Source organism: Pungitius pungitius, chromosome 8, assembly GCF_949316345.1.
Source record: "Pungitius pungitius chromosome 8, fPunPun2.1, whole genome shotgun sequence".
Taxonomy (NCBI): Eukaryota; Metazoa; Chordata; class Actinopteri; order Perciformes; family Gasterosteidae; genus Pungitius; species Pungitius pungitius.
In genome coordinates, this window is record NC_084907.1 from 16,829,886 (window position 1) to 16,857,083 (window position 27,198).

The 27,198-nt window shown below is 41.6% G+C and overlaps 1 protein-coding gene across 5 annotated transcripts; it reads right to left on the minus strand.

Annotated features, from left to right (window-relative positions):
* Positions 1–6,062: 6,062 nt before the first annotated feature.
* On the minus strand, positions 6,063–26,962 carry LOC119229608 (vitamin D3 receptor B). 5 transcript variants are annotated; one of them, XM_037490148.2, is made up of 11 exons: positions 26,865–26,962; positions 26,440–26,561; positions 26,067–26,141; positions 17,593–17,740; positions 16,697–16,827; positions 15,323–15,519; positions 14,662–14,761; positions 13,838–14,015; positions 11,893–12,044; positions 11,073–11,189; positions 6,063–10,699 (listed from the first exon to the last, which is right to left on the minus strand). In XM_037490148.2, exons 4-11 carry the CDS (start codon positions 17,736–17,738, stop codon positions 10,446–10,448), a joined length of 1,275 nt encoding a protein of 424 aa, XP_037346045.2. In that variant the 5' UTR covers positions 17,739–17,740; positions 26,067–26,141; positions 26,440–26,561; positions 26,865–26,962; the 3' UTR covers positions 6,063–10,445. The 5 variants fall into 5 exon arrangements, with proteins under 5 accessions (XP_037346045.2, XP_037346047.2, XP_037346046.2 ...); XM_037490150.2 differs by having other exon boundaries at positions 26,861–26,960; XM_037490149.2 differs by having other exon boundaries at positions 26,857–26,960.
* Positions 26,963–27,198: the final 236 nt, after the last annotated feature.

The following is a 27,198-nucleotide window of genomic DNA, read 5'->3' on the forward strand; positions in this document are numbered from 1 at the left end:
ATGTGTAATGAAATCTGGGCTGTTATAGGAACCACATGACTGAAGTGGAGAAAGTGAATAAACACAGTGGCATACTGTGTGCGTGAGTGTGTGTGTGTGTGTGTGTGTGTGTGTGTGTGTGTGTGTGTGTGTGTGTGACACACACAGGGTATAAATAAATATAGGGCATGGGAAAACACTGAGGAAATGTTTGGCTGTTACTGCAACTTTGCAACCATTATTTTCCAAGGAGAACACTTCATCACACACACACACACACACACACACACAGACACACACACACACCAACATCACATAAACAACAGAATAAAAAAAAAAAACTTTGTTCTATACTCTCTCTGGAACAACAAAGAGGATTTCAGAATGTTTTCTACATTCAAGAAACATTCTTCAAAAAAAATGTTAAATAAAATGTTCCCCCTATTCAACATCAATCAAACAGCTTTGTTGTAATAAAGAATCTGTTTAATGACTCTGCGGCCGCGGCACTTGAATCCTTGCATGCAAAGCTATCATTAACAGTGAAGGCGTGACTTGTACCTCCCCAGCGCTACATCTCAGAATCTCTCTTAAAAAACGTACGTTTATTGATATTGTAAATATATGTATTTCTTCTCTGTCTCCACCTTCAGCTCCGTGAGAGCAAAGAATGTTATTTTGCCCCATGGAGGGCCTGAGAGCAGAGAAACATCTACGGGGCCACTGCATACGCGCCTCACATTCTGAACCCAAACCACATGGTGGGTTTAACCCTAATGATATTTGAATGACTCGCGTAAAGCGCACCCAACATCCAGTTTAGATACGTGGGCAGGGAATCAGTCAAAAAGGCTCCTCTCTCTTTCGCCCTGTAGGCCAACACACAGAGACACTCGATGCACGGCATGAGCTTCACATTACGCCTCCGACTGCATGGATCCTTTTGCTTTGTCTCCTCTTCGTGACGGACTGTTTGGTTTGAAATAAAACTCTCTCTCTCTCTCTCTCTCTCTCTCTCTCTCTCTCTCTCTCTCTCTCTCTCTCTCTCTCTCTCTCTGTGTCTCCGTCTCACACACAGACGGACAAGAGATATGCACACAGAAAACAACACGCCCTTGTTATTACTGGAAAGTCACAACTGACACCCCCCTGCAGGCGGCTATGTGCCAACTGAACAGCCATACCCCCAAGCTGGGGCGCAGCCCCCCCACCCTCTTCTTCTTTGGCAGGGGCATTCTCAGTAAAACATACAGTGATGTTTCTTTCGGAGGCTGGGCAACATTTGAATGTAACCAATGTACCTATACTCAAGTACAAATGGATCTACTGAACATTTAGAGTTTTCTTTATACATCCCCTCCGCTATATTTGGAGTCAAACGTTTTATTTTTTACTCCTTCACTTTTTACGGTATTAATTAAAACTAACAAATGAAGTGATATTATCATAGGTTAAGGTACCCAGCAGCATATCAAATAAATAAAACATCCCCACCATTACCAGCTACAAAAAATGTCACTTTTGTTAATTATTTTTACACTTTTGTATTACTATTTTTACTTAAGTAAAAAATTTCTAAGAACTTTCTCCATCACTCAGCTATTGGCCATCAGTATGCACTGCTCGGAGGTGCAGTATTCTCCGATAGTGTGACCGTTACTCCGTATACCCCAGACATAAATATATTTGAGGACCACCCCATTATGCTTGTACACTGGTTCCACTCAGCAGTGTGTGTGCGTGGACATCTTTATCTGGTACTCATGACTAGACTCTGCCTCACCCAAAAACCTGACCAACTGTCCTGTTGTGACCCAGCGCAACGAGTGCACAGTCCACAAAAAGCATTGGCCTTTGTAAACTATATTTAATCATACATTCCGTCACAGTAAAATATTCACAAGTTAACGTGTCCGGATCTGTAACACGATTGCTGAGGGAAGAAATAATTAAGCAAGAACTTAAAGGCTGCACTTGGAGGTTAACCCAAGGGCCCATTGTTTGTACAAATATCTGAACTATTTCAAACCCTAGCTGACTTCATGAAGATAGAATATGTGTTCTGGTATTCCAATATTAGTCCCGCTCGACCTAAATAAGCAGTCGTGGGATCTTCAAAGAAAAAAATGAAAGGAAATACATCGTCTCAGCAACATGCCAACATCTGAAGAGAATTTGAGGATTTTAAATGAATGTCTAGAGTGGTTTTCAAAGTCCCCGTATGAGTCGACCCGTATAAGTGTACTAAATCTAAGTTGGGTGGGCTGATGCACAGGGAAAATCACTGCCATTTGAGTGAACTTTTTTTTTTTTTAACATGAATGCAAGTTCACCTGATGCTTAAAAGAGCAACTTCACATGTGGACATTCCTAAAACTGTGTCGTTGCCGGGGAGCATTTACAAACTATGCATTCGGCTGCTTCTTGTCAGTATTGTTTGTTATTCTCGGGAGGTAAATGTAGAGCTAGAGAAACAATCCCCTGTGGAAAAGTACACGATGTACAGTTTCTCGTTGCTCTATTTTGAGATAAAGGAGCCAGAAAGCCCTCACCTAAGGGATTTCGCTGCAACCAAAGTCCCTCTTTTCCCTCATGTAACCTCGTGCACAGAGGCAACGGCTCAGCAGACCGCACCAGCGCAACCTTATCAGCAGGCAAAAGAAGTGCCCCAGCTTCGTACCCGGACTGACAATTAACTGTCATGCAATGACTGGATTTCTCTGATAACCTTTTATTTGCCTCTCCTGCACATCGCAGCCCATGCAATCTTGCTCCATGCATGACCATACGAGCTGAGGTGAGCCCAAATCTCTTCCGACATATTGTACATATGTCAGATATGTCTGAGTGTCAAAACAAGCCGTCTCTCTGTGCTCCCCGGCGCGTCGCTGCAGAGACACCGCACGCAGCTTTGTGGTGAGCTTGTCCAGTATGACCTAAACGATCTTAACTGTTTCTGGTTATCTTTAGTGGTGATTCAGACAGGTCATTAGGTCAATGGGGGGCATATGCAGTCTATGAAACAGATAAGCAACGAGAGACAGTGCCCTCTGGTGGGTGACATTAAAATATATAAAGTGTGTCATTGTGGTCAAATTAAAAAAGATTGTATTTGTGAGTAAAACGTCAGACCGGAGGGATTTAGTTATATGTCAAATATTGGAATGTTAAACACATTCTATAAACCTGCAAGTTATCAAAGAATATAATTAACGGGGACGCTGTCATGTACTGGAGCATGAGACGTAGAAGAAGGGAGTCTGGAAGAAGAACTGAAGTTTCTTGTGAATTATGAGATAAGAGTCTAAACAACAACAAACAACAAACACAAGAACATAACCACTGTGTCCATAGCTGGGGTAGCGTACCCTTACGCTAACGTCTGGGGCTGCACGGCGCGAAGCAACAAACAACCCAGCGGTCAAATGCTCTTTAGTCACGCCAAGCCAAAATTGAAGGACGAGGGTTGTTTAACTTGCCAGAGAGGCAAACATATTTGTCCAAAATGAAAATCATTGGGCTAAAGATGAAACAAATATTAAAATGGCATTAAAAAAAAGCATAAAATGGTCTGAAAATAATCAGGAAATGAAAGCCATAAATATGTAATAAATGAAGTAGCTGTGAAATATGGAAACAAGCAATAAAAAGTCATTCGAAAGAATGTCATATTTTTTTCAACTGTAATTCTTCCAGCCTACTAAAGTTTAAAAGTCACTTTTTTGTTAAACACAAATATTCGTTTGGCACAATTTACAATTGTATGTTGATGATTTTCTGGAAATTACATTTTATGTTAAGTGTAATATTACTTTTCTAGGACTACTTATGACATATAAAGACATGTTTATTATTATATTGTACCATGAATTTTTAATGATAGGATACTATGTCATTATTATTGCAAAGGATACTATGACATTTGTTATGACATACAACATCATGATGTTTTTATGACTATTGTACCTTTTGAACACTTTTTACACAATATTTTAATGAAATATTCTCTACCATGATAAAATATATTTTCATGGCTATGATATTTTCATGCTGATAAATGTTTAATTAATTCTGATATTTTTTTGAAAAACCTTGTGTTACGACACAAACATGAGAATCTTTTGGCATACTGTGATATATTTTCCATGGCTCTTTCATTTGAATGGCCTATAAGGATATTTTGTTGACGATTCTCAAATTTGCATCTTAGCGTTTGCCCTATTTAGAAACATTCTTATGACATACTATGCTGTGATATTTTTATGACACCCCTACGATAGGATGTTTCGATGGCATACAATTCAGAAATCAAAGTATCAAGTTACTCATATTTGTTACTCCAAGGTGCTCCAGCCTGCTCTGCTTGTCTTAGATCCTGTGGAGGAGACCGAGCTTCTGCTAACGAGCTTCTTCACAATTAACCTTTCACACAAGATGATTAAAATGTATGAATAATGTCATTTGGCTGTTGCAGTTTCTGGCTGTGTATAGACCGTAGTGCTTTTCATCACTCCTCACCCCGTCTCCATTCGGCTGCTCCTCCCCCGGCACCTTACGTCGTTACCCTGACAACCGACAAAAAGACAAATGAGCCGCTTAAATGGGCTGTTTTGTGTAAATCACAATATGTGCTGGTGGAATTTCAATGTCCATTAGACCATGTTGTATAGTTTTGATCATTTTCTTGGGCACAATGAAGCCAAGAGGCCACGGATTTTAAAATATTTTCTATGCTTTCAACAACAATAAACACAATGCAGCTAGCGCAAAGTTTCTCCACAAAGAGGTTCTCTCAGATACCGGTTGAAATATCCTTCGTCAGTGAACAGATTATAGTCGTTTGTATCTGTTGAAAGACTATGAACGCATAGAGTCACATAACAAGCAACACTGCAGACTCTAAACATCCTCTTCTCTCTCAGCGTGAAGAGGAAGACCTGTGTGAATGTATAACAACTGCTCAAAAATAGGATCTCAAATCAGTCTGTTTTAAGATGGATAGAGCCTAGAAATCTGTGATTTATTCAGTTCTTCCATTTTAGAAGGTTGTTATCACATTCATTAAGGTTGCTCTAAATACAGGCAGTCCAACCTTTTCCATCAGTCGAAAGCAAAACATTTTCAGAAAGTGTTACTATGACTACCGTGTCTGCAGATTTTCCAGATACATTATCATGAATCCCTTGTCAGCGGTATTGTGGAAGTGCCATTGTGTAAACTGTGAAGATGTGTTTCCTCCAATAGAACACTGGAGTCTTTAAAGAGATGCTCAAAGACACGAAGCAGAATTTCATCAGAAATGTCCAGAAATGAAAAAAACAAAGCAGACAGAATGCTACTGTTATGTACAACTGTTTATTCTTGATTTGCAAAACATCTGACAAAAATAACATTACATGAACACCAATTTATAATAGAAAAAAAAGGTCTTTAAAAAAAAAAAAAAGAAAAAAAAAGAAATATAAATTGCATTTACATTAGAATTTAGGTGACTTAATAATTGAAGCCATTGCATGCTGACCTACGCAGGCAGTTTATGGCTAATAAATTCTGATCAGTATGCATATGTTACAAACATTATACTAAGTGCTTTTGTTGGTTGAGGCATTTTAATTGAAAGTGGCATGATTTGGGTTCACAGTAAAGGATGCAAATTAAATGCCAAATTCAAATTTACTGTTATAGAAGATCAATTCGCATGGCCGTCTAAGTGCCAAGAGGCCAATTTCACACTGAGGCAACGTTCTCATTCGAATTGAGCTGGGGAACATTGGAAATAAGCTTCATCAACACCCTCCCTGTATTAAAAGGGTTATATTATGGCACACAGCTTAGGGCAACTGTGACCATGGCAACATTGTTCCTCAGTATTCACTGATCAATAAAAATTCTTATTCATTCAGTGTTTACCTGAAGCAGTTTGACATGAGTACAAAATAAACTGTTTATTTACTAAAGTGAGTAGTTTCTCTGTTATTATGATACTGTGATCCAAAAAGGATTTGTTTTTTTTCCCCCAATAAGCACCAGAAAGTTGCGTTTGACTCCCAATGAGGCTTGTCGCCCCACTAGGGGGGGGGGGGGGGGGGGGGGGGGGGCGACATTTTGGACGATGCCTTCATTATTTGGTGTCAATAACATACAACTTGGTGATGCTTAAGATAAAAAGCAGCATTGCATGGATATTGAGGCTATAACTTGGACTAATTCCCTCTTGATGGACCAACCACTGGCAGGGACTGATGAAGGTGCAGGGAGTAGACAGAGGGGCAGAAGGAGAGGGTCGAGGGGGCAATGAAGGGACAAATAACTGGGATGAGATAGTGTACTACAGAGCTGAGACCATGCTAAAAAAGGACCTAGTGGAGCGCACACACACCTCTCGCTTCTCCTACAGCCTCAAAGTCTTTCAGGTTCCTTTTTTTCGCAATTGCATTCACTCCAAAGTTCTCCCCTCCAGTTCGCCCTCAAGAACTAGAAAGACGAGGTCGATATCAGCAGCGCGGCAATCAGTTTAATCTCGTGGGTTGCTAAAAATTGCCAAGATATCCAAAAGACCAAGATGCCGAGAAGGATGTCGGTTTTTTGGAGTAAATACAGCCTCACTCTAGCCAGTCTGAGTCCTGTTGGTCAGAGTGAAGGCACTATATTAAAAACACTCCTGGTATTTTGAGCGTGAAAAAAAAAGGCAATACTAAGTTCAAGAAGAAAGAAAACTGTACAAAAAAAAACAAACTATGACTTCATTAGCTGGATTCTCCCAAATCTGTGAGATATCTCTGAGGTAATCATTGAAGTATGACTCATTAGATAGCAATAAATACCAACATGAATACAAATATTACAAAAAGTAAAAACAGAGGCAAATGCTTAATGCTAAAGCAAAATCTGAGCTAAAAGAGGTAGGTTTTTAGGTGAATTATGGTGTACATCCATTGTGAACCCTCCTTTTTGTAAGAGCTAAATTAAGTTGATTCCATTACAAGCCCCGCCCTAATGGGAAGAACAAAAAGAGAAGAGAAAAGACTTGAAAGCCTTTGTGTCGGAGATGTTATCAATGAATGATCTATGACATGTTTTTAATGACAGGATTTGTAATGGAAATTGTTATAAAGTCTAACATGATATACAGTAAAGCTTGCTGGTGATAGTGTACCATGAGTTGTATATTGCAGGTCCTAAAACAGAGTCATGTTGCCAATCTAGAGGGAATGTCCCAAAGACGGATCCATCCGACCCCCGTTGACGTACGTTTTTCAAATTCCTGTATTTTCAACAACCGCAATGCAGTTAAAAAAAATACGGATTCTTCTAAAACCAGAAAGGAAACGCTGTGGATGCACCATATTTCAATATAGCCGTATTTGCAGGTTATGTGCTGTATGTTGGTTAGGAAATTGAATGGTGATTAAACCAACATTTAATCACATCATCGTCATACAAAAGGAAAAAAAAAAAAAATAAAGTTCACTTTTCATGATTAAGATTAAAAGTAAATACTGACCAAAATCTACTTGTTCAATTAGCGGCTATATGATGCATCCGCCACTCTTCCTGTACAGTTTTCAAAGCCCTAAGAGCTTCTTTGCTTTTACCCTGTTCTTTTGGTGAGGGAACTCTTTCTGTGGCACTTACAATGTTCATCAAGCCTCCCTCGGTATAATACATACACAAATAAACACTGCATCTCTATATGGAAAAAAATACTGAACTAAATCAAACCCATACCTACATACAGAAAGTATGTATTCAGAGAAAAACAACATGGAGACTTTTCAAAATCTTCAAAAGTCGGCGTTCAGTAACCAAGCACATCATATCCCTCATCAAACTGACATCCTGTACATTAGGAGTGGTACTGCCTAAACACACTCAATCCGTAAGTCCTTAAAGTTCCATCATAGTTGGGGGATTCGTGGGGCATTTGGATTATAGTCCTTATGATAACGTGATTTCGCAAAACATCCAAAAGCGTTTCGACCATCTCTTCTACGCAGATCCTCTTTATGTCGTGGCCAAAATTGTCCGCTTGCAAAGTCTTCCCCCCCCGTGACTGATGAAGAGTCGGAATAAAGCCACAGTTGTGGAAAATGGACTTGAAGCCATGTTGGGTGAACAAATTAAAGCAACCGTCACAACTTCACACACATCCAGCTGGACAACAAACACATGCTCTCTCCCAACGACTTCCTCTGGGATCACACAGCAACCCTCGTCTGCTCTCGGGTTTTAACCAACTGTTGGTACCGTGTTAACTGAGGTCTCCCGCCACACAGCAAATACAAGACAAATACAATTTTTTGTCTCATGTCGTATCTGAAAATGACTTCTTTTATGCCAAGATGCTGTAGTGAAAACATCTGAACTTTTGGAGAATTTGACTTGGCAATTGTCTTAATACCATTTATTTTTATTTTACCATAATCCCACATGCAGCAAGTCGTACATTAACGGCCTCTAAACCTAAGCGGTTGAAATCCTCGTGGCAGTTTGGTTTATAAGCCATTAGAGGCCGTTGGTTGAAGCCGAAGCCAAAGATGACTGAAAGCACTTTGACAGCAGAGAGAAAGCATTCGAGCTCCTATCACATACAAGCTTATCTTCCAAGAGCCGAGGATAAATAGCATATGAGTTTAAAAGATTATATAATGAGGATATCCAAGGCTCTGGAGTCATTACGACACACTGTAATGTGTCAAGTGTACAACTAGCTTAGTAATCTATATGGCTTATATTAGAGATCAGCGTTTCTAAAAAATTAGCCTTGGAAATTAAGCAAATACATCAACCCACCACTGAACAAATCTACAAGCAATCCCTGTTTAAGCCAAATCCTTACCCATAAAACATGATCATGGTCAAAAAAAACAAACAAACAAGAATAGTGTCAGAGATAATAAATCAAAAAAAGGATCAATAATATATTTGCATATATATATATATTTTAAATTTGCCGTGAGAAAAATCTATGTAGCCCAATGTACAGCGACACAATGCAACCACTAGAGGGCTGCGCAGCATACATCATCAAACAGGAAGGCCTGGGTCTCAAGGTGCGAATCACCACATCGGCCCTCAGACATTCTAGAAAATCCACTTCCCCGTCAGATACAAAAGGAGTTTGATATCCGGGAGGTTTGAAGCAGCTTCCCAAGCTCTGCGTCCATGGAGCTCACTGTGTAGTAAGGAGGAACAATTCATGGAATTGTTTTTAACGGTGAAATGATGTAAAATAAAAAAATAAAAATAAAGAATCCATTGCAATTACACCAGTATGCAGCTATATATTTACAAGACGGGCCGCTAGCTTTGGCCTCAACTTACTATTCCAGTTAGATTTGGCATTTTAGCCCTTAAAAATCTGTGATAATAGATACTGTGTATACCAAGACATAGGGTTGAGTAGAAGGTGTGATAACAGTGCTTAGGATACACGTGGTAGTAATTAACTATTTACAAGTAAACAAATTAAACAAAAGAGTAGAAAAAAGGAAGCGACCATTTTAGAAGCCACTATGCAGGCTTGGTTTGATTGACAGTTAGCAGTGTAAAAGTAGCTAAAACATTTAGTGGCTAATTCTCACCTCAAAACCAGGCACCCCAAAGTCCAATCCAAACCTCACAAAAAGGCAGACCAACTTCTGCACTGCAGTATAAACCTCAAATATGAGCGTTTCCTGTGCTGTGAGCCTAGTGGGACAACTTGCACACATGTTGAGTGGCTGCATTTGTAATGCAGGCCATGAAGAAGCAATGCTATTTTTAGCTACTGGAAGCTTTATGAGAAAGTAGTAGACCATACCTTTGGTGAAAGGCAAAAGGCATGTGTTTGAGTTGTATACACATGCTGCATGGAGAGGAGCAGATGAAAAACAAGGTAAAGTTTTGAAAAACATCAAAAAAAATGTGCAGGCACTGCTTTTGCACTGAAAAACCAAAGTGTCATCCTTGCTGAATCTAAATTGAAGTTAAAGTGACTGTTCCACATATGTGATGTAAAACAAAGAGGTAGCTCAACTGAATGGCTAAAGTAAATCTCTGAGTATGTTTGTTGTGTTGATATGCGCACGGCATGTGTACACACACACACACACACAAAATGTCCTGGCATTTTAAGCAGCAGTTTGGTGATTTGAATACACACAAAAACACCGTATATAGGCAGAAGTTTTATGTATACATGTATACTTGAATTTGTATTATATGAAGGTTGTTTGTGTACTACCTAACTCAACATCTGCCTGCTCTCCGTACAACCTTGTTCTTAATGCAAAGACTTCCTTAGACAAGACACACACACACCCAAAAACAAACAAACACACACACACCGCTTTCTCTCTTCCACTAGCTTCATACTCCACACCTCCACTGAGTCCTTCCAACACATACTCCGCTCCCTGCTTTTTTTTTTTACCCCTACGGCGTCTCGTTACCAGCTTCCTCTCCACCACTGAGGTGCAGAGGCTCTAAGAGACTTCGCTGCCAAACACCTCCAACACCAGCGGGGTGAGCTGCAGGCTGTGCTCTGGCTGGAAGGACAGTGAGCGGTACTGTTTGGAGTGCTCCTCGTTGAGGCTTCGCAGGTCGGCCAGCTTCTGGATCATCTTGGCGTAGAGCAGTCGTCCCGCTGGGTGGTGAAGCTGGATGTAGGCCTGCAGGGTCTCGGACAGTCGGTCCTGGAGGGCCTCGATCCGTGCGTGATCCTGCACACCGGGGCGGTCTGCAGAAGGAGAGAGGAGAGTGTCATAAATATTTAGATTGGTTACACATGCAAAAAGGCAAAGCCAATGCCTTCGGAAAAATTGAGGAATGAATACAACTGTAAAGAATTAGATACTGATGCTGTTCTGGTCATTTCGGATCATGGAGAGCGCATCAGATGAATAACAATGTCACTCGTATACACAGAAACTATGCTCGATTAGATTTGATCTAATTCAAATATTCAAGTTGATCTTCTGCCAAAGTAAGCTATGCATTGAATGTATTCGTAATTAGAAAAACGGGCAAATGAGATCAGTCAAACAAGTCCTTAAGAACCTCAATAGGTTCCCTCCTCCACACAGTCAGACACCTGGAGTACGCAAGGTTACCTGGAGAAAGCAAGCAGATGGCCATCAGCAGCACATGTTCCTCCTCCTGCAGGTTGAGCTTCTTCAAGCCCACCTGAAACTTTACCAGTGGCTCTAACAGGTCCAGAGTGTGGCCAGCTACAGAGGACACAAGCCTTAATTACTTTGCACCACTTATAATCAGTTGCATGCAATATCGTAGAAGAAAGGCCCTCCAGCGAGTGTGACCATAGGGCCTATTCTTTAATATTTCATATTGTTGGTTGGATTTTTTTCCCCGCATGCTGTAAGAATTGCTCCACGTTCAATTTTTTTTTTTGGGGGGGGGGTGGGGGGTCGTTTTAAATAGATGCATAAATGAGAGGACATACAAATCTTTTTATTAACAAATCATTCAAGTTTTCTTCTCTCTTGTACAATTGTTAAGTTCAATTCAATATAAAACGGTAACTTTGTATCGAAAGCTAAAGTGGAAAACAACAAGGAGATCAAATCAGCATTATCAAGAGCTCCCAAGCTGCACATATGATTATTTTAAAAGATGTTTTCTGCTGGAAAGGAAAATTAGGAATTGAAAATGCAGCTTAGGAGTGACATTCTTTTGTTGATCCCGTAGAGCAAAGTCTCGTATGAAACTGGTAAATAAAAAGCCTTAACCACAGGAACCTCTGCAGATATAAGAGACTGCTTTCACAGTCTTCCTTATGCACCAAATGTGCTTCTTTCGAGATCTTGGTAGAAGTGTTGGTGTGTTTTCTTCAGCCATCAGCTGAGCAAAATTTGTTGACTAGCACCTGTTAAAACAACCGCTTGTGTAACAGTTGTGAGGCTGTACACTGACCTTTGGTGACGTCGCTGACCTGGTATTTAAAGTCAGGCCCACCACAGCTCCAGGACATGTCTTCCAGGTTGAAGCTCTGATTTGAGCGCAGCATAATCACCTCAATGGCGCTGGACTTGAGCAGGGCAATCTGATCCTCTGCAGTCAGCTCCCTGCGGGGAAAGACATCCCGTACTGTTAGTGAACCCCTAACAAGACCGTATTAAACCAATGGTCCTCCAATAATCGCAATCACAAAGATTCACAATTCCAAATTGATAAATCAACGAAAAACTAAACGGAAATGTCTTAACCTCTTAATATCGGCTGTTGAAGACAAAATCTATGAATCCAAACATATTTCTGAAAATAGAAATGTACTTTATTAAGGCTGATTCTTGCATGAATTCTGCCCTTTTTAGATGCTTGGATACTGTTGCTATGGTATACTGACAGCCGGGTCAAAGTACTTCTGTCTTTTAATGATATGTACTTTACACAAAGACATTCAAAATTGTATTTCTGTTTGCTTCCTCCTGATTAGATTTAAAAGTCAATTAGTTATTATAAATCAGATTTTTCCCCCACGTGATAAAAATCCAGAATCTGAAGATGTTAGAAATGTCTCTAAAAGGGAAAGTACTGAACTAGCAAGAGACGGGGCTGAAACCCGTGGATCTTCAGGGGAGGTCCGGCTTGGTTTTCAGGGCTTAGGGAGTGGATCATAGGTGGACAAACATTCCATAGGTAATCCGACCACGTCCATCACTCACTGCGAGTGAAACGGCGACTTTCAGGAAATACAGGCCCGGGCTTGTTTTTAGCCTCAACTTTGGGGTGACCCCCGAGACACAATGCGTTCTTCTTGGTCAGCACACTGAGAGACCAACGCGCTGAAAGGCACCACTTGCCATGTGTAGAAGGTGGGGAAGAAACACTGAAAATGCCTGACCAGCCAATATTTGTTTGCATTTATACTGTGCTAACCTTATTCTATTAATTCATTAAGTCAAGATATTGCATTTAGCTTTTTATCTCTTTAAAAACCAGACCCTTTAGTCTTTCAAACTAAAGTGAGTCTTTGTATTAAGCCCATTATATATACATCTTGTGGTCATCAGACTCATCCTGAGGGTGTGCATGCAAGACAGACTGTTGCCTCTTGTTCTAAAAAAGGTCAGACAATCACCTGCTAACATACTTAAATGGCTGAACTTCACACTAACAACAACACCATGGCGAATGTATAACCTTGTAAAGCTAAAGAAAAACACCAGTGAAAAAGATTTTCCATATTGTGTCAGCTATCTGTAATATACAGTCCATCAGTAATCTATGCCCTTTAGACCAAAGCCATCACTGTTGAACAATATCGACTAATCAGGCTGAAAAACAAGTAGGCGTACAAAGTCTTCAACACACATTTAGGTAAAAAGTCACTCAGAGACATGTAAATAAACTAGAAGCATCACGGTTAATGCCATGTTTGTCCAAAACATCATCACTTAAATCATATTCTCCTTTTAGATTTGTGTAAATAGGCCCAAATAGGATATTAATTCTTTAGTTGTGATCAAAAACATGTTTGGTGAGGTCACAGTGACCTTTGACCACCATTTGACCAATTCTAAATCAATTCATTCTTGAGTCCAACTCTAGGAAAAAACCCTAGAGGCATTCCTGAGATTTCAGATGAACAAGAATCTGTTAGACACATTATGGGTGGATTGACGGACGTTCCATCGGCGGACAGCCTGAAAACATAATGCCTCTGGCCAAGGATGTTGCTGGCGCAAAGACATACATTTGTTTGGTTTTTGCCATCCTTAGTGTCAAAAATCTAGACAAGGCATTTTCTTTTGTGGACAACATAATCAGTTGAGATCTAATGCAGAGTGACAGAGTGAAAACTCGGTAGACCGATAGAAACCCCCCTCCCCCCCCCCCCCACCACCACCACACACACCTGAACCCAGGAATCATCTTGGCAAAGCCAATGACCTTCTGGATGCTATAGGAGACCAGATCAGCCAGGTGGGGCAGCATGGAAAAGCTGGAGCCCTCTTCCTCGCTGGAATCAGGGCTGCTTCCCTGCTGGTACATCATCAGCAGGTTGTTGAAGTTCATCTTGGTGTCTACGGACTCTGTGTTGAGCAAAGAAAGAGCCAGCCAATCAAAGAGATGAAACTGGAAAAGCATGACAGAGTCACACTACTCCTCCGTGAATGGACAGTCTGTGCTGAGACAAGCAACATAAAATTATGGAACAGGGAGTTGTTGTTGTTGTTGAAAGTTTTTGACGGAAAGGATCGGCCGAGGTGAGATGAAGAATAGGCAACAGCTACGACAACATGTGAAGCGTGCAACGCTGCTGGGGTTGTTTTGAGTCATTCGTCCCTGCAGAGTGTTGGCATCAAGCCTTGTCCCTCACTCCGTTGGCACTATTAGAAACAAATGGATTAAGGAACTGATGTGTACTAGTAGAGTCGGGTAGAAAATGTTCCAGTGAAGAGAAAAGTTACGGTTAACCTGCTGGGCTTCCTGCCACCGCACCCTGATCACAGATAATGGGAGGGAAATGGATGGGTTGATGGAGTTTCACCCTGTGAAAGTCACATTTTTGTCCGCAGGTTTAATTGCAGTGAGGTTTCCACACACACCTTAGCATTCTTTGATTTATATTTAGATATGGGGCGAGTGTGCAGGACAAACTGGTTTAATCGAGAGCCCGGACAGTCCTCGTTTTCCCTCAAACTAGAGTGAAGTCTCTACACCGTGTGTGTCCCTTACCTGGAGAGTGACTGAAGGAGTCTGAGGAGGCATCAGACAGAGAGTGGAGTGAGGCAGCTCTACTGGCACTACGAGTCACTGGGCCTTCGCGCACAGGAGGCTAAAGTGAAAAGGGTGCATAAAAAGAAACTTATCATCACTACATTTTGAAATGTGTCAGAGATTCAGTAAAAACAAAAAGGTCCTTTCTCATTTTTCATTCATTGCGAAAAATACAGAATATAAAGATTTGTTGAATATCTGCTTGAAAATGTGATTTAATTACTGGACTCGAATGCAGCTCTATGTGTATTTTGTGGAGATGGAAATCTGACACAGGAAGGACACCACTACAAGTTGGATTCAACAATAGAGTTCAGAGGAGGATTGGACCACTTGATGTCGGATAAGTGTGTAAACAATACAAAACATGACTTTCAGTGAAAGGCCGAAGCAGAAATATATTCTGATGTGAGGAATCAACCTCATTGAAATGCTGTGCGTGTGCTGCTTAACATAAAGAACCTTTGGGAAGAGACAAACTACCAGTCGGTTAGAGCTGGAACCATTTTTCAATATCAAGCCTAAAGCAGCAATATCATCATCATCATCACAATATCATATTTCTATTCAGACTTTAAAAAAAAGACTATTGAAGATGCAGATGTATTAAGATACAAACCCTGAAGCGGCAGAAGTCAGAGTAGGAGTCGTCATATGTTTTGTGGTGGGCCTCCACCAGCGTGGCGATGACCTGACTCTGGTCGTCGCTCAGCCGTGGTCGCCGCGCCTCCTTGTCCGCTTCGCGCTGCGCTTCCTCATCCTTCCTCCGTTGAATTAGGTCCTTCTTCCTCTGCACTTCCTCATCCGTCAGAATGACTGAGGGCGCAAGTGTAAAGAGACAAAGCGAGAGTGTTAGAATCACACACACACACACAAACAAATGAAAACTTAACTTTAGCAGAAAACAGGTGGGTGGAAGCAGCGCAGAATAAAGATTCAATTGTGTTAAAACAATAGCAATCGCTTTTGAAGACTTTCAGTTTTACATTGTCAGGACAGCTCTGTCAATGTGGTGTTGTTTGGTGCTTGGGGGGGGCAAAGGGGGTGGGGGGGTTGTTATTCTCTGGAGGAAGAGAATAGGAGGGGACGCCTCCATAAGGAGACCCCTGCTGCAATGAACAAGTGAAAGCATTGACTTTGTTCTCCTCGCTCCTTGTTGTTCAAAACACTGAATTAGCTCACAGGACAGAAAGACAGAGAGCAACAGAGAGCGGGGTCTCAACAACATGCTGCTGTTTTTGCAACAGCACGGCCACTGGCTCTTCTATATTAAGAGTACATCGCAGCGCCTGTGCCACCAACCTTGTTGTATTCCCCAAAAAACACTCAGGGGAAAGAACATTCACACGGAAGCAACAGGCCTTTGCTGTAAAGAGGACAGGGGACAACATCCGGATACATCAAGAGAAACTCGGAAAGAAAAACCTGCTATTTACCGACAATGAAAATAAACAAGTGAGTGGAAAGAGGAGGCCTCAGCGGATTGTACATAACAGCAGGTGTTTGGACTTCAGATGGAGCACACTTGCACTACACAATGTGGGGAGGCTCCACGAGTTCAACGTGAACATGTCAACACTCTAATGGGGCCAAAGACCCAGAGATATTTGACCCGAGTCCAAATATTACATAATATATTCAAGAGGGCCAGCAGGCCCCCAAAATGGCCCAACCTCAGTTGTGGAAATTTGATTCATAAAAAAAAGAAAGGAAAAAAAAACTATATGTAGATTTACGTCATTTATTAACAGCAGGTTGTATTTATGTATAATTTAACTTCATGAAGGGGGGGGGGGTGTCTTGCACGAGTACAACCGGATCCACATCAAAAAAATGTTGGGCAACTACAAACATCTTTATCTCAGTAATATAATCATTAAGGGCATTTAACCTGAAAGCGGTTAACGCCCCAATTTAAATGATTAAAGTAAATCACATGATGTAATGTTAACAGTATTGCGATGAGGACATACGGGTCACCTGTCATACTTACACTCTTTCATCATGCCAATGTCCACACAGCGCTTGAGTCGGCATGCCTGGCAGTGGCGCCTGTTGTCCTTGGTGATGGTGCAACTGCCGTTAAAGGGACACGTGAAGGCCGCCTTGCGCTTCATACTGCGCCTGCATCAGTTGTATAGATTTTAAAGAATAAAAATAAAAACTTGATGAATTTACTGTAGAGATTGTGTGCGCCTGAACATGTTGGTAACTATGTTGATATAATAAATATAGCACAGCGGGGCAGTTCGACAGTACTGTGAACAAATATTTATCGGGGTAGAAGAGGATAAATATTTTTGCACGGCGTGACTCGGGGAAACTGTTCAAATATGGATAAATGCCAAGGATTCCAGGGGTAAAAGAAGAGCCTCGACAAACAGTGACGCAAAGCGTAGTGATTTAGACAATCACTCAGACGTGGGCTAAGAAGCACTGAGATAAGCACGCAGTCGGTGAGAGTTCAAACTCGGGCCAGCTGAGAGAGGAGGAGTGAGATTATTAAAACATCCGTCTTTTTCATCCTCGCTCTTTAAAATATCAACACTGGCGAGAGGAACAGATGTTTCGGAGCGCGCAGATGCATGGGACGCGCACAGGCTCACGCCATCAGCGCTTGCTCCAGCTTCGTCCCGAATAGAATTGGACACTTGTGTGCGTATCAAAGAGCCCGGCAGCAGCCAAAGCATCGGCTATAGGACCGAGCTCATTTGGATTCTTAACCCGCTCCAGGGCGTTAGCCTGAACTCTGATGCCGGCCGCCTGTTCTCATGCAACCGTAGGTGGCGATTAGATTTAATGTGCGAGTGGGAATTTTTTCATCCTTTTCATATTGGTGATATGAGCAATTGTGGTCAGAACTGTGACCTCACATGTGTATTGGCGTACCTGAAAAACCCCTTGCAGCCCTCACAGGTCATGGCGTTGAAGTGGAAGCCGGTTGCTTTGTCACCACACACGCCGCAGATCCGCGGCACGTTCCTATCGAACTCATCGGGGGCCAGATTGGACGTACTCACAACTGTGGACTCCATCACTAATCGAGGAGAAGGCCAATGGAGAAAGACGAATAAGGGAGAGAAAGGAAAATAATTAAATTAGTTGTTGGTTACACAAACTGTTATCTTGATCAATAACTCAATAATAAAAAAAAAGATGAAAGATGGGATTTGCTCAGTGATAAAAAAAAAAATCATTTTTGGATCAAGTCATATTGGCTCAACCATTGCTACAAAGTTGCTGTAAAAAAAAAAAAAAAAAAGCTCTAATAAGGTGATGTATCTTTTCACCTTACTCCATGCCAACCTTAATTACAGTTACCACAGTCCCCGCCTCCACTGATCTGGTGCCATATCAATCAAGTAGGAAAGGCTTCAAAACGCTGGATCTAGGTTACATTTCATTACATAGTAATCCAGGTCTACATTTCACATGACGAGGGGGAGGAAATCAGGCACGTCTCTGCAACGCTAGCGTCCTCGTAAACAATCAAACGGACATTGTCCTTTTCACAAAGCTCCCTTCTTATTCTCTTCTTTGAATCTGCTGCAAAGTGAAGCAAGGAGTTTGAGGGCTAACGGAGGGGGGAGCATAACTAAACAGATACCAATCTCAACTCACAAAACAACAGCCAATGAGGCAACGGCCCAGCTGAATAATTGAAAATGTTTTGACGGATCACTCCGTTCCTCATGTTTGAATAAAAAAACGCTGCTCCTGAATAAAGTCTCATATATTAGGAAACACAACAATGTTGTTGTGAACATATGAACACTGTGTCCTCAAACCAAATCCTGCACATGACTAATTGTATCAACTGGTGTGTAGTCCCAATGTTTGAAAAGGTCAAAAGAAGAAAGACATTTTTTTTTTTTTAATTCCTCAGAAATGACTCAAAGTATGTTGACGTCTTGAATCTCAGTACCAGATGCTTCAACCAGGAACATCTGATACAAAGACCGTCACGGTGCACAGCGACTCTGTAAATATGCCCACAACTGGAACGACCAACAACCGACAGCAAATATTTGTGGAGGGAATTTAACTTCAATCAGGTTCCATTGACCTCCGATAGACGGACCACACAGAAACTCGTACGTCGACAGGAAATCCCTTCAAACTATTCGTCCCATCACCGAGCTCCTGACACAGGGAGGTTCGCCGGTTTAATGAAATCCTAGAACGCAGCAGGATTGAATCCGGATTGCCTGATGAATGTAATGTAACCTCCAGGCACACAACTCGTTTCTTTATCCCGCCCACCATCTCACATTTCCTCAAGCAGAGGTACGGTACACATGTCAAGTCGAAAGGCGCACAAGCCTACGAAGGCTGCATCAATCATCAACTCCATTTTCTGGGTTTACCAAGATGTAGGCCTTTCAGGCTATTTAACATGTCACAGCCAGACGAAATACTACTAAGTTTTGAATGCTCTCAATCCCCATGAGCCTGCATTGTTGGAGTAACCCTGTCGGAGACAACACTCAAAAGGCAAGTTTGTATGAAAGAAAGCCACAAAAAACGAATCTCTTTAAACCCCACCTTTTTGAAACCACACTATCAGGATAAAGACACAGCCAAAATAGCGTATGATCTACAGGCGATTTAAAATACATCATTATTTTTCCATGGCTAGAAAATCTGTATATATTATGTTACACAATACCGACCGACCGGCATATATGGAACTGCCATTTTTTTCTACTGGATGCAGGCAAACTAATCCCAGCAGGCATTCACACTCATCACTCACTGTGAACCAACAGGGAAAACACCCATTTACCTGACCATATCATCAACTGATCAGTGAAGCCAGACCTCTGATTGCATTCAGCCCACAGGCCATTAGACTAAATGCACAGTAGTATTCAGAGAGGGTTAAATAATGCATGCTGTTATTAGTCCAGATCTGTTCTCATTCCTGCTTCTGCTGCGTGAAGCCAGAGAACAGGTTTAGAGCTGTAGGCTTCTACTCAATGTCTCGGTCATTACTGATATACAAAGTGTGTGTAGTCCAGGTCGCTCTGCAGCGTCAATCACATCTGTAATTGCATTTATAATGTGAGATATTACTCATGTCTCACAGTGGCATGAAGCTCAAGGATAAAAAGGGCAACATTGGGATTTCTGGTTAGCTTGCAATCCGGCTCCATGACGCGCGCAACGTTTTGTTTTATCATCTTATGAATTGGAAAAGAAATATTTCACCAAATTAGAGAATTATTGTAATTCACTTTAAATAGTGCATTGTAGTAAGAGTGACGATGGTTTGAGCAAGTTGGAGTTCTGACTTTTTGGAAAAATTTTAAGAAATTGAAAAAGGTTTTATGAAGGTTTTACTATTGTTGGTGAGATTTACCCTTTTCACATTTTGTCCTTCAAACATTTCAACATTGTAAGCTTTTGTTAGGATGTGCCTTTTGTCCAATACTACTTGTCAAGGAAGCTGTTAAAAAAAAACTAACATAGGAAAAGAATGTATCATTCAATTAAATCTTAATTCAAACACACAACTACGTACTGTAATGTTTTTTTTGTATTAGTTAATTTATTACTGTTCCATTTCGTATCTATACATCTTATGTAGTTATTTCTTTAGCTGTACATATAAATGCTGCTATGGAGAAACATTGTTGCTTGAGGGGTTAATAAATTAACTATCAATCCATTTATATAGAATCAAATCATAACAGAAGTTATCGCAGGGCACTTAATACAATATAAAGAATACAGTCTACACTGTAGACTATAATATTTTAACGGCTGGGTCTCAAATCCAACAATGAGTAAGCATTTGGCGTCAATGGCAAGGAAAAAACGTCCTGTTTAAAACAGGCAGAACCACGCTGTGGGTGGGCGGCCAGCTTCCCGCATGAGAGCATAAAAAAAAAAATCTGAAATGCTGGAAATCAAATATAATTGCATTTTTAAAAAAAGGGCCCATATAAATGGATATAAGATATGTTTGGCGAAGACTTAACATGGAAAGACTCCATTCATAATACACCCCCTGAAACTAGGGAAGAAGAAGTAGGCATTAGGGTGTAACTGTTTATGTCGATAGTTACTTTAGCGATGACATTTAATAAATTGGTTTAATCATTATTTTCTGTTTCTACTCAAATGTCCTGCTCCCAAGCTGGCACTCCGCAATGGTCCAGAAGTTGTCATGGTGCAGTAAATAATACTAAACATCACCAACTGGTCAAACACAAGCTTCCAGGCTGCAATGACGTATTCAACGTTCATGCATACCGTCAACAGCTGGTTTTATTATTGTATGTAAACGCCTGGTAACGTCATTCATCTTTAACCAATACCCAACTACCATCGAACTGGTAATTATTTCAATGCAATTATGCCTAAAGACTCTTTAGTACATAATCTCATGCGTGTTTCTGTTCCAACATCTAATTCCACAATGCAAGGGCTGCACAATCGTTGCTTGCAAAGACATAAATGATGAGAGCGTGGATGTCAAAAAATCAAAAGTTAATTATTTTCAATTGTGTTGTATTCTATATTCTATTATTGAGATATTTTTGTTCTATGAAAGAATGTTAAAAGGAAGAAAAAATAGAATCCTGACTTTCGTTAGTCCACATGTGTTTTACGTTGAACATGACAGTTATGATGTGCATCATGACTGTAATCTTGATACAATTTTTTTTTTTTTAACTTGCACGAGGACTAACGCATTAGAAGTTGCCATTGAAGTATTAAAAAGAAGGACAAGAAAGATAAAACATGGAGAATCATGGTGAACGATGGAGAGGAATTGAGAAAGCTCATCTCAGCCACCTGACCTGGTATGAGAAGGAATAAGCTTACACCAGATGACACAAATCTCTTGGACATGCAGCGCTTTCACCATAGAATTGTAGTCTCCTACATCAGTATATAAAAAGGTACGTTCAATCTTCTTGAAAAATTCCCACTAACACAAAATCCAATCTCATCTCTCCCTCAAAGCAATGGGAACAGTGAACACAATTTAGCTTCGTACAAAAACGATGGTATATTATGGTGACCTTGAATGTTTCAAACTAAATATATCTGTTAAGTATAAAGCAACGGTTCTAAACCAGCACAAGTTTCCGAGTCCGTCACATGGTATAAGGCATGTTTTCCTATGCATCCATCACACTTGGCTGCACATATAGTTGAGATGACCGTCTATGATCTATTGCCCTCTCCATGACCGTCAGTCAGAGGGACGAAGTGCTAGCCCACTCGAGTTGAGGAGGAAAGGGGGATGCGAGGGAGAAGCAGGCCAGAGAGGGAGTGGCCTATGGGATGCTGAAAGATATGCAATAAACATTGATACAGTGAGTAGGGGAGGGGTAACCTCGCTCAGTGACTTTCTGAGCCCTGGCTGGCTTGGGCAGATGTAAGAGAAATAGGACGAGGAGCGAGCACTTGGAAGTGGCCCAGAGAGAAGGAATCAACACAAACAAGCCTTTTTTTGTCATCTAAAGAGGTGGCTAAAAATACACAGTCATGAGCCACTTACTAGCTAAATATAAATAAAAGGTCTGATCTCTGACAGATTATCATTTTGAGAAGTATCAGGAGAAAGCTATTCACATAGGCATCACATTTTTGGCACTATTTATGTATATTGTGTTGGTTTAAAAAAAAAAAAAAATTGCTTTTCAAATGAAGCTAATTTTGTGCCATTTGTACGTGTGAACATTTATCTCTGGGACAATGAAAACCATTTGGCATGGAAACTAAATGGTATGATAAATACTTGATGTTGTAATCTTAATGCATCATTGAGCCTTTTAAAGACTTCATGGCTCTGACAAACCGCCACACAGTTTACCCAGTGAATAACAAAAATGACCAGAACAGTTTTCCTGAGACATTGGATTAATCAGACGATTATTTCCTAAATTGAACCTTAAAATTGGCAGAATGTAGAACGACTTACCATTTCATAATGGTTTTGGTTTAACATTTCAGCTCTAATAAATGTGTAAGTCTGGAGTTTGGGAGTAAAAAAAAAACATATTTATCAGGCACCTGCATGGCAGTGTCCCACATGTTTAAATAGCCTAATCATTTAACACTTTGTCACTCATTGGGAGATTAAGTATCTACTACACACGGTGTGAACCTGAGGGGCAGAACAGAGAAACAAGTGCCGAGATGAGAAATCGTAACATTTCATGGCAATGATGTTGCACAATGAGCTCAGTCTTTAGAACACGCCAATTCCTAAATCTGTATTGTTGCTGCAGAATTAGCTGCTGTGGGATATTAAGAGAGGAATAAGTGCCAATGTGGTACAAGGGCAGGAGTCCAATACAACTCATAAAGTAGCTTACTGTTGTATTCGCGCATTTGTTTCAACTTGCACCATTGTCCATGTAGGCGATTGCCAAATGGGAGAGCAGCCATTGGTTCTTTTTCAGCTGCCTTGCCACTTAGAGAAAAATACTGAAGTGAAAAGAAGATTTGGACCGTCGCCCAGATGTCAGATTAACTTTTATTAAAGTCAATATTAAGTGATTATAATACTCGCCCTCAACCGACATCCACCATCTAACAAAAGTGATTAAGTAGTACCATCAGTGCCTGGACGTTGAAATGAAATGGGATTGAGGACAGGGAAAGATGCAACAAAGTGGGTACAGAGACATTACAAAGAGGGATCATTTTAACTGCATGCAGACGGGTAGAAAATAAACGGGAAAGCAGGAAATAAAAAAAAATATAAACTCTGGCATCACGTCCCAAGAATGTCAGAAATGCGTTTACAGACCACATCCCAACATACAAGAGTCCGAATCACATCCAGACCTATACCAGCACGGGAGGGAAGAGCTGGCTTGCTGTGGAGCGCCTGACGGGAGAAGGCGGCCCTATCTGACAATCCAATGAGCCTCGCCGGTCTACATCACATGACGCAATCCCACAAATGGTTCTGAAATTGTTCCATGCTGCCAAAAATCCCTCTTAAAAGGGAGGGGCGGGAGGAGCGAGAGGGAGAGTTGTGGAGGGAGAAAACATAAGGCGATGTGTTTTACTGCATACCTCTGGCTGGGTCACTACAAGTACAGAAGAGAAATGAAACAAATGAAATCTAGGATGACCCGGGCTGCAGAGTGAGCTGGGGTACGATGGAAAAACATGCACATGGGATTCCCAAATAGAAGTACATCTAAGCCTACAATGATGGCTGTGGTGGGAAATGAATAGGAGGACAGTTGGGGCTGAAGAGAAATAAGCAGCACTCAAAATAAAATGTGATTGCTGATGTTACAGAAGTTTGATTCAAATAGGCTTAGTATCACAAATTGCAACAAAAAAAACAACAACAGTACAAGGGGAGAACAGATAGGGAGGGAGGGAGAGGGGGGGGGGGGGGGACAATGTACAAAAAGACAATGTGGACCCAACGACAAAGAAGACAAACTGAGTCTGTAATGCAGCTAAACAACTGGCTGAGCAGACTAGTCCAGTCCTGTCCCCTCTTTCTCCCTCTTTCTCCCTCTTTCTCCCTCCCTCAGCCTCCACGGGTCCACCTCATGCTCTTTTCCTACAATCACAGGGAGTATGTTACACCAGCCATAATAGCACATGACAAGGTGACCTGTGCCCCAACACGGGATGGGCTAAACTGTGGTGGAAGGGGTGTGTGTGTGTGTGGGGGGGGGGGGGGGGGAGGGAGGAGGAGGTCACATGTCCAACCCTATGGTCTCAGCACCACTCCCCCCTGCCCAGGCCCCAGTTCTGGCCTGCAAGGCGAGAGAGAGGCAGTGACGGCAGCCTGCCCCCTTATGCTGGGCCCCTTGCTGGACTCTGGAGAGGGGAAAAAGACGAGGCAGGGAGAGGCCCACTTAAACACACACCGAAGGTCCTGTTTATGTGTATGCTGAATTTGACAGAGAATGAACACACTCCAGCACACAGAGAGCCAACTGGACAAAACTGGACAGGCGGCAGACATGTGGGTGAGCTGGGTGCGAAAACCATTGAATCCACAAGTCAACGTTATGTAACCTCCATAAAATGTCTATTACTTTTGAAAGGTAAAAGTAAACAGTACTAAAATATTTGGGCACATACATGTGACATTTTTTGCTTTCCCGGAAGTTGTTGTTTCGGGCATGACATGCTCTTCATATACAACAAATATTACTTGACGAAGAAACCATTAACCATGACATTAAAGGGAACTTGAAACTTAATTAGTCTCAAAAGGAAAAAAACACATGTCGCAACCAGTAAACATGTACAGGTGCATACAAGTGGCTCTGTACAGTTAAGTAAAGCGGCCTCCTTGTTTCTATAGGCTTACATGTGAGAGGAAGCAACCAATTACAGTAGTCACGAACGTGGGTTGAGGTCGGGGGGGGTACCATCATGACAGCACACGGTTTCATGAATACAGTCAATAAAGACACCAACTGAGCCCCATCTCGTATCTTCTCCGAACACATCCGCACAGAGTTCTACTGACAAATTAGTTGAAAGGCTTTAAGCATGGTGCTTGGATCTCCCAGGTCTGTCCAAAATAATACATCACGTTGTCTTGTGAATTTTCACAAATCTCAAATATGTGAGATCCCAAATGTGCAGAGTTGTTGAAAAAAGAAACAATGAAGCGACATGAAAACCATCATCATATCGGCTACTTTTCAAGTGTCAAACTGTTGCATGAACAGAAATGGATATGGGGGAGATTTAGCATAAAGGTCACTGGGAAAATATTTCACTTGCTGTTAGCGATATTTTGCGCCTTTTTTACATCACATGTCATTTAGGGAGTAAAGCGCGAAGAGCAGGGGGTAGTTTAATCATGTGTTCATCTAAACGATTACAATAATACATTGTGTTGTTAAAACAAGTAAATGCCAAATCAATACTCTTTTATGAGATGAATTGTCACTGTTTTTATAGGAAATAATGTTAAAAAAAATAAAAAGCTAAAAGATTGTAATGACAGATTCATTTGGGTAGTTTTTATTACACAGTCCCTCTAAGTTGTAAATGATAACTGGTTTTATAACAATGGCCTTTGGTTCAAGGATGGTCACAGATTTTGGTCGCATAATTCTAAACAACAAAGTACTGACACGCTAAATGGATTCTTCAAAATAACGAAGTCTAGTCTAATTAATGTCACTATGAAGTATTATTCCATTGCTCACTACCTTATTCTTGCTCACGTGTGTGCGTGGTGAGAATGAGGGGGGTTACATCACGAGATTGCAATAATCCCAGAGAATGTGGAAAGATCATTGCAAAAATCTACAACTCCAAGGTAGCGTGACACTGTTCCCGAGAATCTGACAAGACAGCAAGCGACAAATACGCACATGAAAAAAGCAAAAGTGAAAATGTCTCACCTGAGGTTTTATCATGCCCTTTGTACACCAGGTAAGACTCGAAACCTTCCTTCTGTTTATCCCAAATTGTTAATCCTGTTAAATAGAAAAACAAAATGGCATGTCGCAAGTCACTGAGTGGGCCTGCACCCTCGCACCTGACCAGCGGCTGCTCTGTTTATGCAACACTGGTTGTCTTTTAACAGCAACACACACACTCGGTCGTAACCATCCGCGCTTTAGCAGTTACGCGAGTACGTGGGCAAACACATTTTACGACGACACACTTCATAACTGCGCGGAACCTGCTTCTCGTGTGGTCTTGGAGCAATATAAATGACAATAAACTCGAGTGTCGACTTTAGCATTCCTCCTGTGCACGAGAGTTTCATACCTCAGCTCAACTTTTCCCCCCATCAAGACGGAGTCGCTTTTAATCCTCTTTAGTCGCCGTTTCGGTCGGGGTGGTCATGCTCTTGCGAAGTGTGTCCCCTCCATGCAGACAGCGTGGGTTAGCTTTTGAGGAGAGAGAGAGAGAGAGGGGGGGACTCTCGTTGCACCGAATTAACAAGAAATAGGATGCGAGGAGACTTGGGCAGAAAACGTCTAAGTCCGCACGCCCTTTCGAGACGTCGGGTCTCCCAGCAGCGCTGGTAGTAGCTAACGTTAGCGCGGCTAGCTGGCTGCTTTAACCCCAAAACGCGCCATCAAGTTCAGCCAGCGTACCAAGCGTTTCGCGACCGTTTCAAACCGAAGGAAAATGGGTGAGGCTCGACTCGATTTCACCGACAGAAAAAAAAAGAAAACGTACGCACTTACATGAAGAGAAGTCAATCGCACCTACGGTAGTCGGACCACAAATACCCCTCCTTCTTCAGGACTCAAATAGATGGCCATTACTTTTTGTTATGCACCGCCCCCTCCTCAGGACCTCGACGGAAAAAAGGGATTTCCCCCCCAGCCCCTCTGGTAACCAATCAGAGGTGAGCTCGGAGTAACCCCCGTGTTGTGGTTGGTGACATTTCGGCCGAGCCCGGCTGTGAGTGGTCAACACCAGTGTCTGTCAAACGGAGAGCCGCCCCTTTTACAGGGGTGTGTCACGACGTCAGAGGTAACGGAGAGGTAAACAACTTTGACCGCGTGAGGTTTAAAG